This window comes from Phalangium opilio, unplaced genomic scaffold (assembly GCF_054372755.1).
Source record: "Phalangium opilio isolate 3A_F unplaced genomic scaffold, DU_Popi_V2 ptg000209l_1, whole genome shotgun sequence".
Taxonomy (NCBI): domain Eukaryota; kingdom Metazoa; phylum Arthropoda; class Arachnida; order Opiliones; family Phalangiidae; genus Phalangium; species Phalangium opilio.
Genome location: NW_028324217.1, coordinates 10,371,296 through 10,383,181, shown reverse-complemented (window position 1 = coordinate 10,383,181; position 11,886 = coordinate 10,371,296). Strand labels below are relative to the sequence as shown.

At 35.4% G+C, this 11,886-nt stretch overlaps 1 protein-coding gene and 1 long non-coding RNA gene across 2 annotated transcripts; one reads left to right on the top strand and one right to left on the bottom strand.

Moving 5' to 3' along the window:
* Positions 1 to 160: 160 nt before the first annotated feature.
* LOC149619074 (uncharacterized) lies at positions 161 to 4,694 on the bottom strand. The gene is made up of 7 exons (XR_016375213.1): positions 4,182 to 4,694; positions 3,958 to 4,113; positions 3,674 to 3,865; positions 3,435 to 3,590; positions 3,153 to 3,337; positions 2,995 to 3,082; positions 161 to 2,935 (listed from the first exon to the last, which is right to left on the bottom strand). It is a non-coding gene; the product is annotated as an uncharacterized LOC149619074 (long non-coding RNA).
* Positions 4,695 to 8,786: 4,092 nt separating this feature from the next.
* Positions 8,787 to 11,464, top strand: LOC149619073 (uncharacterized). The gene is made up of 3 exons (XM_089855791.1): positions 8,787 to 8,977; positions 9,677 to 9,964; positions 10,667 to 11,464. The coding sequence occupies exons 1-2, from the start codon at positions 8,828 to 8,830 to the stop codon at positions 9,833 to 9,835; spliced, it is 309 nt and encodes a 102-aa protein (XP_089711917.1). The 5' UTR covers positions 8,787 to 8,827; the 3' UTR covers positions 9,836 to 9,964; positions 10,667 to 11,464.
* The last annotated feature ends 422 nt before the right edge of the window (positions 11,465 to 11,886 follow it).

The following is an 11,886-nucleotide window of genomic DNA, read 5'->3' as shown; positions in this document are numbered from 1 at the left end:
AAACAGATTAAATAAAAATTTCATTATAGAAAATTCAACAATAACTTCATATTGCAGGATCAGGAAGCAGTTGAGTAAGAGTGCGTAATATAAGATTGCTATCGGAGTTGTACACGATGGAAATAACTTACAATTCAAGTCATCCGTACCACCTGACATTTTCATTTGAATCCAAGGTGAGAAAGTAATTCCAACTGTAAGTACTACCGCAAGAATTAAAAATTTTGCTTTTATGAACTGCCTGATTTTTCCTGGGTGAGTAAGTAATGTTGCAGAGTGAGAAGCAGCGGTAGTTTGACATTTGACACTCCCTTGCACCGTTTTGAATATTTGCTTATTGCCTGTCCAATTACATTAACAGCAATTGTGACGTCGTCGTTTTGGATTGAGAAGACCGTGCGTGTTTGGGTTTCCCATAATGCTGTATTTAATAACACAAAATCTTCATTGCTGATATTTGATTTAAAAAATTGCTACAACAGGGTTGCCAAAATGTCCGATTATTTTTCGTGACCATATTGAAAGGCCAAATGATTTCAATGATAACAGCGCATTTTTTTTTCATAAATCAACTTTTTGAAACATGTTTTAATCACGTTTATTGTAAAGCGCAATTTTCCTAAACATTTTCCAACCAGAACCAAATTATGTGACTTTTTCCCGATATTTTTGACCCGTTATTAATTTCTGTAAGAATCCAGATTTTCTCTGATCTATGGCAACCCTGTTCAACAGTTGCACATTCTTTGGATATGAATTTTTTTAATTGTGTTTATAGGGCCATGAGTCTTACGCCAATACGTTCATAAACTTGCCTTATGACCCATATCTACCATATGGAATTTCCATGGCACAATTCGTTCTTCGAAGCTTAAAAAATGTCAAGTAAGCAATCAATAGACAATTTCGACGGTGAAAACGTAGACAATTCTAAGAAATGCCATTTATAACAATAAATAAGACACTTATTGCAAAACTCCTTGGTGTTTATGGCTATTGAATCTGCTTCACGAGGGGTTGCTTCTATGATAGTTTTGACGAAAAGCAAGCCACGGAAATCATACAGTGTAGACAAATCAGACCAACACTTTAATTTGTGTAAAACCCCCAATACTGCTAACGGATGACGTCACTATATTAAATTATAAACCTCTAATACAGGGTGAAAATAAAAGTTTCGAATTCAGGTTTAATTACATTAATAAGTTGAATGCAACAAAAAATTCTAAAACTCAGTTCTATGAGTAGTCTTAGTACTTAGGCCTCAAATTGGAACCTCTACTCTGTTTGGTAAATAACCAAACGTAAATGTTCACTGTACTTAACATCGTGGTGGAGGCACTAGTCAAGACTATTGTCCAGATCTTGCAATACATTTGCAAGCACTAAACTCATGACGCAGGAAGTCCATGTAAATGTCTCCAATGATGTTCTCATGGCAGAAGAAACTCATGACGCAGGAAGTCCATGTAAATGTCTCCAGTGATGTTCTCATGGCAGAAGAAACTCATGACGCAGGAAGTCCATGTAAATGTCTCCAGTAATGTTCTCATGGAAGAAGAAACTCATGACGCAGGAAGTCCATGTAAATGTCTCCAGGAATGTTCTCATCGAAGAAGAGGGGTTCGATAACTCAGTTTCCAAGAATGCCCAACTAACATTTACCTTCAATCGCATTTGATGGTAGTGATGTCGTAAGTACTAGTGAGAATTTTGTTGGGTCCAATAATATACGTTGTTTCGGTTTACCGTACCACCCCTGTGAAATTTAGCCATAGCCTTGTCAGAAAACAGTACTTTCTCAAAATAATGGATCGGCTCCAATTAGTTCACGCATGGTAAGACCGGGACAGAGGTCTTGCCGTGTTAGGTAATCCTCGTCCGTTAAGGATTGATGTAAGGCGATATGATAGAGCCGGTAGTGACACCCTTGTAAACTGGTAAGAACAGTAGAATGACTAAATGCAACTCCTTTTGCCACCGCTCTACTAATAGCATGGGGATTGGTTTCAACGCGTGCTAGGATGTCCAATTCTCTATTCACATTACAGACTATACTGTCTCTTCTACGTTCAAGTAGTTGTATGATGAAACAAAAAAAATAACTGAAGACATTTACTTGAACTTACCGCTTCATGAGTTTAGTGTTTGCAAATATATTGCAAGACATGGACAGTCGTCTTGAAGACGACCACCACGATGGTAGACATATCGAACATTTACGTTTCCATAACCCCCTCGAAGTACTGAGATGTAACGGTTTATCACCTCGCCGTCTTCAATGTGGAAATTTTGTTCCAAAGCCTCCTTTTCGGACTAGTTTAGGGAAAATATTTTCCCTCCGTTGAAGCCTGGCTTGGCACCAAAAATGTTTTTGAGAGGGTGTTACACTAGCTTCCTTTTGCACTAAATGGGTGCTAGCCCCTGAGCTCGGTATCAAAACATTGAACGCCTTCTCAAAATGAACTGACTCATAGTTTTTAATTGGCCCCACTCAAGCTCAAGAAACCCATAAAATTTAAAAGCTCTATAATTTTAAAGTGAAACCTGGGCTGAGTTCAAGTTTCACTTCGATGTGACGTATTGTGAGCACAGGCTCAAGCTCTGAAATGTTTATCATAAACTTACGAGCTCGTGAGTTTATCAATTACCTAGAAGAACCCCGCTCAATTCGCGCTTCGGATCGCTGAAATGAGGTTATTGTGGACAGCTAAGGTGATAGGGAAAAATACGGTGAAATTTTCGATGCTTAATGGTATGAGAAAGTATTATAATTACTGATCAAGTGCACCAATTGAACTTGAGTTCAACAATTTTGGATATTTGTTAATTGCCGGATAAATTACAGAATTGAATTGATGAGCAATAAGGCCATTGAAGATCGTTTAAAGGAGGTCAACATCACCAAATGGTTTTCAAACCACGATAAGCATTCCTACGCAATATATAATGGAGTAAGTGTCAAATCGAAAAGGTTCTATCTTTAAAGCATACCTTGAGTTTGAGGTATGCAAACGTGTACGTCAAGTTTGGCAACGTCAGAGTAATATGATTTCAATCGTTTTCAAATTAGACTTAACTTCTGTCATGAGAAACTTTATCTTAACTAAGTGAATCATAAGGTCCAAAGTATGCACTAAACGTTTTTTTACATGATTAACTCTTAACTGGTAAAATTTGTGGCCAGACATCACAATTATAATCGATTTTGACCAAAAAAATGTCTTCAAAACTTTTAAGAAACTTTTCTGTGATTTAAACTAAAAAGCTTGAAAGATGTCATGATTATTCTGAAACGGATGCTCTCAGCTGGAAATGTTGGTGACGTGTTTTATTTCTTCAGATTTTTCGAACAATATTTTCAATGAAAATTAAATGTTTTGAAATTTGTTAGGCTTAGCAAATGGGTCTAGATTTTGAGCGCGTTTACCTACCGAACAATAAAAACCCCTTTAGGGATAGAGCCAAATCAGCCCATCCCGTGTCGTTTAGAGGATATTAAGTCGTACACTGTCTGCATCATATATGAAAATCTGAATTTGCAAAGGTGGGAAAACTCGTACTTGGGTTGGGTAACAATCGAGCTATAGCTTTGGTTTTAGCCACGTGAAAAAATTGTCATTGGTTTTTAGCGCACACATTTTTTATCCACAAAATTCTTCGGACAATTTACTTTGTAAGTGAAGAACATTGTTCGGATGTTCCTCTAATGATTGGCTGCTGAATTCTCTCATGTTTGCCAACGACGGACCCGCAGCATAAAGGATAATTCCATTTACTTTCAAACTCATGGGCAATCTTTTCAAAAATCATTATATCTGGTTGCTTTTTTATCGAAATGCGTATGCCATACAATCATCCATTACTGTAGACAAAAAAAAAATTGTTTTACTAAAGATTTACTTGACCTACATGTTGTACAAACACCACCTTTATTTAAGCATAAATATGTGTTACCTTAACGTTAAAGTACCGTGACCTTACACTCATTTTCTGAAGAAAAGCGTCAGAGGAATTTTTAACTAAATAGCGCCCCGACGTGAGCTTTTAGCTGACAACATGCTTTTTATTTCGGAAATGTTGTCTGTTAAATGCTCGTAAATCGTTATGGGTCTAAAACCAAATTAGAAATGGAAAGATATGAGGCGCCATTTCTTATTTTTTTAAATCAGTGACATTACTCGCAAAACGCATTTTATTCGTCAACATTGTTTCGCTGTCACGTGATGGCACTATAGCTGCATTATTGTTATTAAAAAACATTGTTGACTCATGCGGTGATTGAAGTATATTTTTTGAATCAATTGCAGTTTTTAGATACGGTCATACTCTATTTTTACGCGATGAATAATGAGCCACTACTGTGCCACCTGTCTCCAATGGTCAGTTACGATTCGGTGGCCTTATTTTCGAGCGTACCTGCTAACACCGAGCGTTCTCAAGAGAATCAACCCTTCAGGGGAATAGAAAGTTCAGTTTGGAGATTTTTTATTGTGTCGTTGATAAGTGTCTCCTTCGTATCGTTGTTCTCCGTTCGCCAAACTCTATACAAAGACTACCTTTTGGATTTGGTGAACCTCTTTACCAACTTCATTTTCATTTACATTGCGGATTTCCTTCAGAAACGTGAGTCCGATCACCAAAAGGAATTTCAAATAAGATAATGTGAGGCATCATAAAACTACTCTTAATGGCATAGCATAAGCATGGATGAAGAATGCATTGTCCGAGTAAAACCCGCGTCACGGGTCTACCTGGTGGCACCAATGGGAAACGTTTTTCAAATCGCGCAAAGGATGCTAACGGAAGCTTGGACACAAATACAAGGATTAATATATACCTTATTCTTACCTATTTTATGCAATATGCTCTACCTGCATTAATACTTGTAATAATAACAAAGATTTTAAACCGTGGATTTTGATGTTCGAGTCTTCGCTAATGATCGGGGAGGGGGATGCATGCAAAGTTAATGTTTGTTTAAATATTATTTATTCATCTATTTTTTCGGATGGGAGAGTAAACCGAATTTTTATAACAGTTGAAGTGGCCAACATAAAACTTCTTCCAAAGGCTTAACCGCATGCGGCAACCTACTCTTTTATCCTATGCATCCGAAACCATATGTACTGTTTTAACTTATCTCTATCTTTTTTTCTATTTTAAACAAAAATTCAAGTTAATTTTCACTTAATAAACTTAGAATGACAATTATTATTTCAGAAGCAGACGACTGCTTAGATTGCCGAGTTAAAAGATAGTAGGGGCCCACTAGGGGTGTGGCGCCTTTTATGGCAACCCCTGGTTCGTTAATTGGGAGAGTCTATTTAAGTAATCATAACGGACTGAGACATTATAATTACTGTTGTGAAACGTGTGTTTGAAATAATTTAATTTATACTCGCACTAAAGTTCAGTTTATTTATTTTGATCATTGAAAATTTGCTCCAGATTATTAAAACAAAAGCTCGCACAGAAAAGTTTAATTTAATTTTGGTATAAAAACCGCTCGCTCGAAATGTTAAAGTTATTCTTTTAATCACGCTCAGCTCTTTAGTTATTAATTTGGGTTTACAAACCCGCCCGCACAGAAAAAGTTCCTCAAAAATTGTTTATTTTACCTCTTAGGTTTTGCTAGCTCTATTTTATTTTTCTCGAGGACCCCACAGTTATTACTTCTCGAGTTCTGGTACCACGCTCTAACAGTGACTGACTCTAACTGATTTTTCTCAAAAACGTTTTTTCCTTTCTCTTATTTTTAATAGAGTGGGATATAGACCGAGTGGGGAAAGGTGAAGCCCCGCCCATTGACATGCGCGGTAACCACTGGATGTTTTACTTCCAACAGCAACACATAGATGGCTGGAAAATCTACACTTTGGCGGGAAAAATCTACACTTTGGCGCGAAATTTAAAATGCTTCGTTTTATAACATTGGTGTTGATATAGATAATGTTAGTTCAAATCTTAATAAAAAGGTGAATATTTGTGTTAAAATATAGATTTTAAAATATTTTTCCCACCATGTTTAAAACACAACATACACATTGTTTATTGCTAAACAATAAAGGACTTACATGTAATATTATTAATCCCGACGTTAGGAAAAATGGTTAAAATTATTTGTTGACCGAGCGATGATGCCTAAATTGGAAAATACCTGCACTTGCTTCTTTGCAAGATCATGCCTTGTCTTTTCGATGAAAGACATAATAGTTTTCTAATAGCTATTTTGTTTGAAGGATCATTTTTCTCTGAATTTTTGCAGTTAATTCCAGGATGAAGAAAGTAGTTTTGTAAAGTGCGGTGCTTAAAGTCAATTTAGTTACCAGAAACGTTAATAATGACGATAATGAAACAGACTGAATGTATGTTAAACTTGTTTTGTTATTGTCATAACTTTGCATTAATATAGCCGAAGCAAAACAAGTTTAACATACATTCATTCTATTTCATAATCGTGATTATTTACAAGTAACAAAGAGGAGAGAAATTTTTTTCCCTCCTCTTTGCAAGTAACTTCAAGTGCCGTACTTTACAAAGACTTCTCTCCTCATCCCGGAATTAACCTCAATTAATCACAAAAACAACCCTGATAACAAACAAGCAAGATATGTTATTAAATCTAATTTTATTATACATTTCCGCTGTTCATTCTTTTATCCATCATAGGGGCTTCAATTGATATGCATTTGGGAGTTTCTTTATTATTTCTACCAAAGAAATTCAGACAAAAATTATAATTGAATGTTTATTGTCTATATAAAAAAAGTTGTAAAACAACTCACGAGATTATACACTTGATACACATTTTCAATACAAAATATCAAGAGAATCACGCATAAACGAAATAGTCACGGGTACAAATTTAAATAGAAAAAAAAGTAGTAAATCAGTGATTTGTTTTCTCCCTCTCTTCTTTTAACATTCAGTAACCTACAATAAGTTGAAGTCGAATTATTTTATGTACATCAGATACGTTGTTCGAAAAAAGATCAAAAACGCAAGTTAAAGGGAGGGTGAAGTGGAAAATCAAGTGATTTTTTATTGATTCTTCTACTAATTACTAGACCAGCATGCATAGTGAAACATTCAAGAAATACATCACAATGATTTTAAAATTCAAATTAGGTTCAGATTTCAAGGATAATTTTAAACAAGGACTGCCGACCAATCGCGTAACGCCCTGCCTTTTTGTTATCAAAATTCCCGTGGCACGTTCCGTGTTGAATGAAATTTATCACGAGATTTGATAATATTAGGCGCGCGACGTGACAATCTTGGCGCGAGACATGGAGCGTGCCACGAGAATTTTGTTAATAAAAAGGCAGGGCGTTACACGATTGGTCGGAAGTCCTTGTTTAAAATTATCCTTAAAATCTGAACCTAATTTGAATTTTAAAACCATTCGGAAGTATTTCCTGAATGTTTCACTATGCAGAGTGGTCTTAAAATTGGTAGAAGAATCGATAAAAAATAACTTGATTTTCTACTTCACCCTCCCTTTAAAGAATTGCATTTGCATCCTAATTGTAATACTGCTATTGTAAAATGTATTTTGGGCTGCGCAAATGTTTAGGAACAGAAAAATTAAGAGCATTTAATAGAGTTGAGGGCTGGAGAATGTTATGAACTAACTTGTGAATAAAAGTAACATTTACAACCCATGTTTATTTAACAAATAATAAATTTAAATCCTACAGACAAACTACTCCTATAATTATACATTTACTATTGCAAAAGTCACGAACTTAAACATATTTACTTTTATGTTTAGTAATAAACAATATGTATGTTGCGTTTAAAACATGGTGATAAATAAATTTTAAAACCTATATTTTAACACAATATTCACCTTTTCATTAATATTTGAACTAACATTATCTATATCAACACCAATGTTGTAAAAAAGAAGCATTTTAAATTTCGCGCCAAAGTGTAGATTTTCCCGCCATCTACGTGTTGCTGTTGGAAGTAAAACATCCAGTGGTTACCGCGCATGTCAATGGGCGGGGCTTCACCTTTCCCCACTCGGTCTATATCCCACTCTAATTTTTAAGGGGGCCCACACGCCCCCCCCGGCTCAGTGCCCTTTTGGCTACTCTTTAAAACTATTTTGCTTTACTGTGATTTTCCACTAGCAGGGCCGTTCACTTGCCTCAACTTTCTTTTCAATCTTTACCTACGTAAAGGGTTTTTACCGTTTGCTTCTGCTTTTCACTCTTTGTACCCCCAGCAGGGTGTTTTCTATTTTTAAACTATTTTTTACCCTCAAAAAAAAATCTTTTGGCACGAAAACCTTTTTACAAAAAATACAATGAATTACAAAACAACTTAATTTTCTCGAATGTTAGAATAGGCACAATAAAATAATAATAACAATAAAAAATATACAAAACGTTAATCAACTAAATGAATGAATGAAATAGAAGTTTGACAATAATAATACTAATAATCAATTAATTAAGAATTTTTTTACAAAATATTTTACAAGGGGGATACTGGGAAGGAGAGAATTGCTTCGATTCCCCTCGAGGTGGCGTAGGACCTCAAATCTCACTCTGGCGCTATTGTACAATATGGTGATTACCCGTGGTCGTATTGTGAATTCACGCTTACGGGTGGTATTATATGCTTATGGGCATAGTTATAATATCTAAATCTTTGGTGGTTTTAACTAGATCGAACAACTAAGCTAACTGCTTATGATGATATGTTTTCTGATTTAAACAAATTCTTGATGTTTTTTCTTCTTCACATAGCCGTTACATTGATAGAGAAATTTGGAGTGAGAAAATGTCTGCGTATATTTTGGATTCTGGGGACAATGGTCTTGGTGTGGGCGTGGTTTGGAAATTTGACTGGGGCCGTCATGGTTGAAAAGTCATCGAGAATCGACACCTTGGAGGACTTGATATCGAGTCGAAATCATTTAATTCTAATGTCATCTAGCTCTAAAATATATACCATATTATCGGTACGTCAATGCAATCTAAAATTATAATTGTTAACTTAAGCTAGATTCTCACTTGGACTAAAACGCAACGGAAATGTTTTTCGTCGACCTTGACTGAGCTTTGATTCCTAAGCACAAAATCTCTGTTCAGCAGAATAAGCGTTTTGCGAGGGTTAATAAATGTGGGTAGCCTTTGAAGTAGTTTTTGTTCTCCCCATCGAGCCATTATACACTGAAGCTACGTAAAGGTCAAAATTTTCGTTAATTTAATGGGCGTTTTTTAAGTCAGCTATCGTTCAAAAGCCGAAAATACAGACTAAAAACTGTCCGAAATATTGACACAATATAAGTTTATTTTTAAGTTTTGGTCGTTATTAAATTGAAAAATAATAATGTTACATCGACAAGGAACTTCTGCCATTCGATTGGGAATAAGAATTTGGAAGGTAGTGTAGTGATAGGGATTTTAGAAAGCATGATAGGTAATTAGGCCAATTTTGTTCCATAGGGTGAAGATTGTCTTAGTAGTAATATTTAAGGAGACTTAGCTGCAATGTAATGAAAGTTAGAGAAATGTTTAATTTAATTTAATTATTCTATGGAAAATAGCACTAATTTAACGGCCATAGTCCGCATTCCGTTGAGATTTTCGACCCGGTCCGAATCCTGCAGGTTAAGTCTAAAATTATGTAATTTAAGGGCAACTATTCTGAATTTTAGAGGGATTATAGTGCATACCCGGCTTTGAATAAAAAAGGCGGGACACTATTTCGGGGTCTGACGGACGCAAATGTAACGGAGTGGTTGGCAAATGGCAAGGCGGTAATCATTAACCAGAAAATTCCCTTTTTTGGAGCCAAGTTATCTACATTTGGATAAACTGAAGAAACAACTTACTGCAAATAGGAGAAAGTTGTATATCGGAAAAACGACATACGAAACTACTTACGCTCATATGTATTTCAACAAAAGACTGCCCAAAAGCATCTTGGAAAATGTAGACTACCTGTGAGTGGGCAATTTTAACATTAATTAACCATGGCTATTATTTTACCGGTGTTTAACCAATAATATCGTAAAGGTTAAAAATTTGTTCCATGGTTAAATACATCAATTAAAAACCAGTTTATAAAGAGAACTGCTACTACCCATGAAGTAGCAGTTCCTTTTATAAACAAGTTTTAAATTAACCAATCATTTATTGGATGATTTTAAATTATCGACACAACGATAATATAACTTTATCACTAAACCTAAATCTAATTCTATAGTTCTAGCAAGAAGTGATATCTAGTTTAGTAGGGAGATGGTATAAATTCGCCACATTTCTAGCTTTATCTCCAGTCCAAACGTAGGTCCGGAGTTAATCCACGCCTCTAAGTTACAACCAGTATCTCATTGGTTCTTGAAAACTCACGTCAGCGCGACGCGAATGACGAAAATTTCGTATTTTCCGACTGAGGAGAGGCGAAATAGCCCGGCCTCCTTTAAAGTCCCTCCTTGTATTTTGAAAGGGGGACTGGGACTATTGCGCGCGAATACTTAGGCATCTTATAACTTCTCCCTAATAAACTAGACATCACTTCTTGGTTTTAGCTAAGGTAATTTTATATTCTCTTACCCATGAATGTCCAAACCTTCTCCTTTACTATTCATCTTATAGGGAGACTGAAGATTAAACCTAAATTAAAATTTAACTAAATATTACAGGACAACGAGAGTACTTGAAACCCGTCAACTATCTCCACAGAGATCCTGTTTAAGCTATTACATTCGAAAAATACTGATCGAACCAAAAAGCGTAGCCATTTTGATGGAACCGATGAGCTTGACTTTTCTGCGCAAAGTTTTTCTTGTTTGGTTATACGGAAACGCTTCAGCAATATTCACACTCATTTGCGAAATATCGCTTTACTTCTTATTAGACAATCGTTAATCACGGTTTTCATGTGAACAAATTATGGAGCAAAATATCACTTTCTCACAAATAAAATATGCTTCTCGCATAACAAGATGTTTAGATGCAGCTGAAATGTCCGCGCCGCACTTCAATTAAAAATGCCAAATTAATTAATAACTGCAACCTTGTTGCAATCTGGCTGGAACACTACAATTACGTTTTTTTTTCAATAATTTATTCAGCCCACTTACAGACACCTTGCGAATATTGAAAAGCGCTCTACAACCTTATAGTAGCCACGGTGCTTAAAATTTCAGACTGATTTTCTTATTTTTTGAATATTTCGTATGCAAGGCATACACATATTAATGCCTGGTTTTCACTGGCCCAACACGCAGGAAAAATCGCGTTCCGCGCCGTTTTTTCAGAGGTAACTTGCGGCAAAAGTTCGCGTTTTCTGTGCGACAAACGCGGAATTTGTTTTCTACTTTTCCGGAAATTTTTTCGGAAAGGAAAGCGGTGGCCAATAGGAATCAACGAATGCGTGACGTCATAGGTTTGTTTTGGTCAGCTCGCGAGAGGTTTATTTTCGACGCCATTTTTTTAAATTGAAGGCGTTTGTGTTGTCTAGTTAAGTTTATAAAAATGTATAGTTAACGATTTGTTGAAGAAGTTTGGCTTAATATGATAAAAATGAACCTTTTTACAAAGACAAAATTCTAAGAAAATTGATAGGTTGCTATTGAAGCATTTTCAATATAACTGGTAAGCCTTGGTCTAAACGAGCTCGCACTCTTTTATGTTCAAGTTTTAGTGAAAACGTATTCGTTTTACTTTTCATAATAGGTGTTTAACGTGAAAAATATTAATTATTTCTTTCGTTCCGTGACTCGCATATATATATATATATATTGCTTCATTGGTTCCAACTTTTTGTGTGGACAATTGAAAATAACTTATAAATCGATCGTTAAATATGGACCAAACAGATAATAAAAAAATATCGGTTTAAGTAATTTTGGCATCATCA

Coding starts and splice junctions, on each gene's coding strand:
- LOC149619073 (XM_089855791.1), top strand. CDS start 8,828: ATGGTCTTGGTGTGGGCGTGGTTTGGAAATTTGACTGGGGCCGTCATG. Junction 8,978..9,676: donor AAATATATACCATATTATCG/GTACGTCAATGC, acceptor TCTGAATTTTAG/AGGGATTATAGTGCATACCC.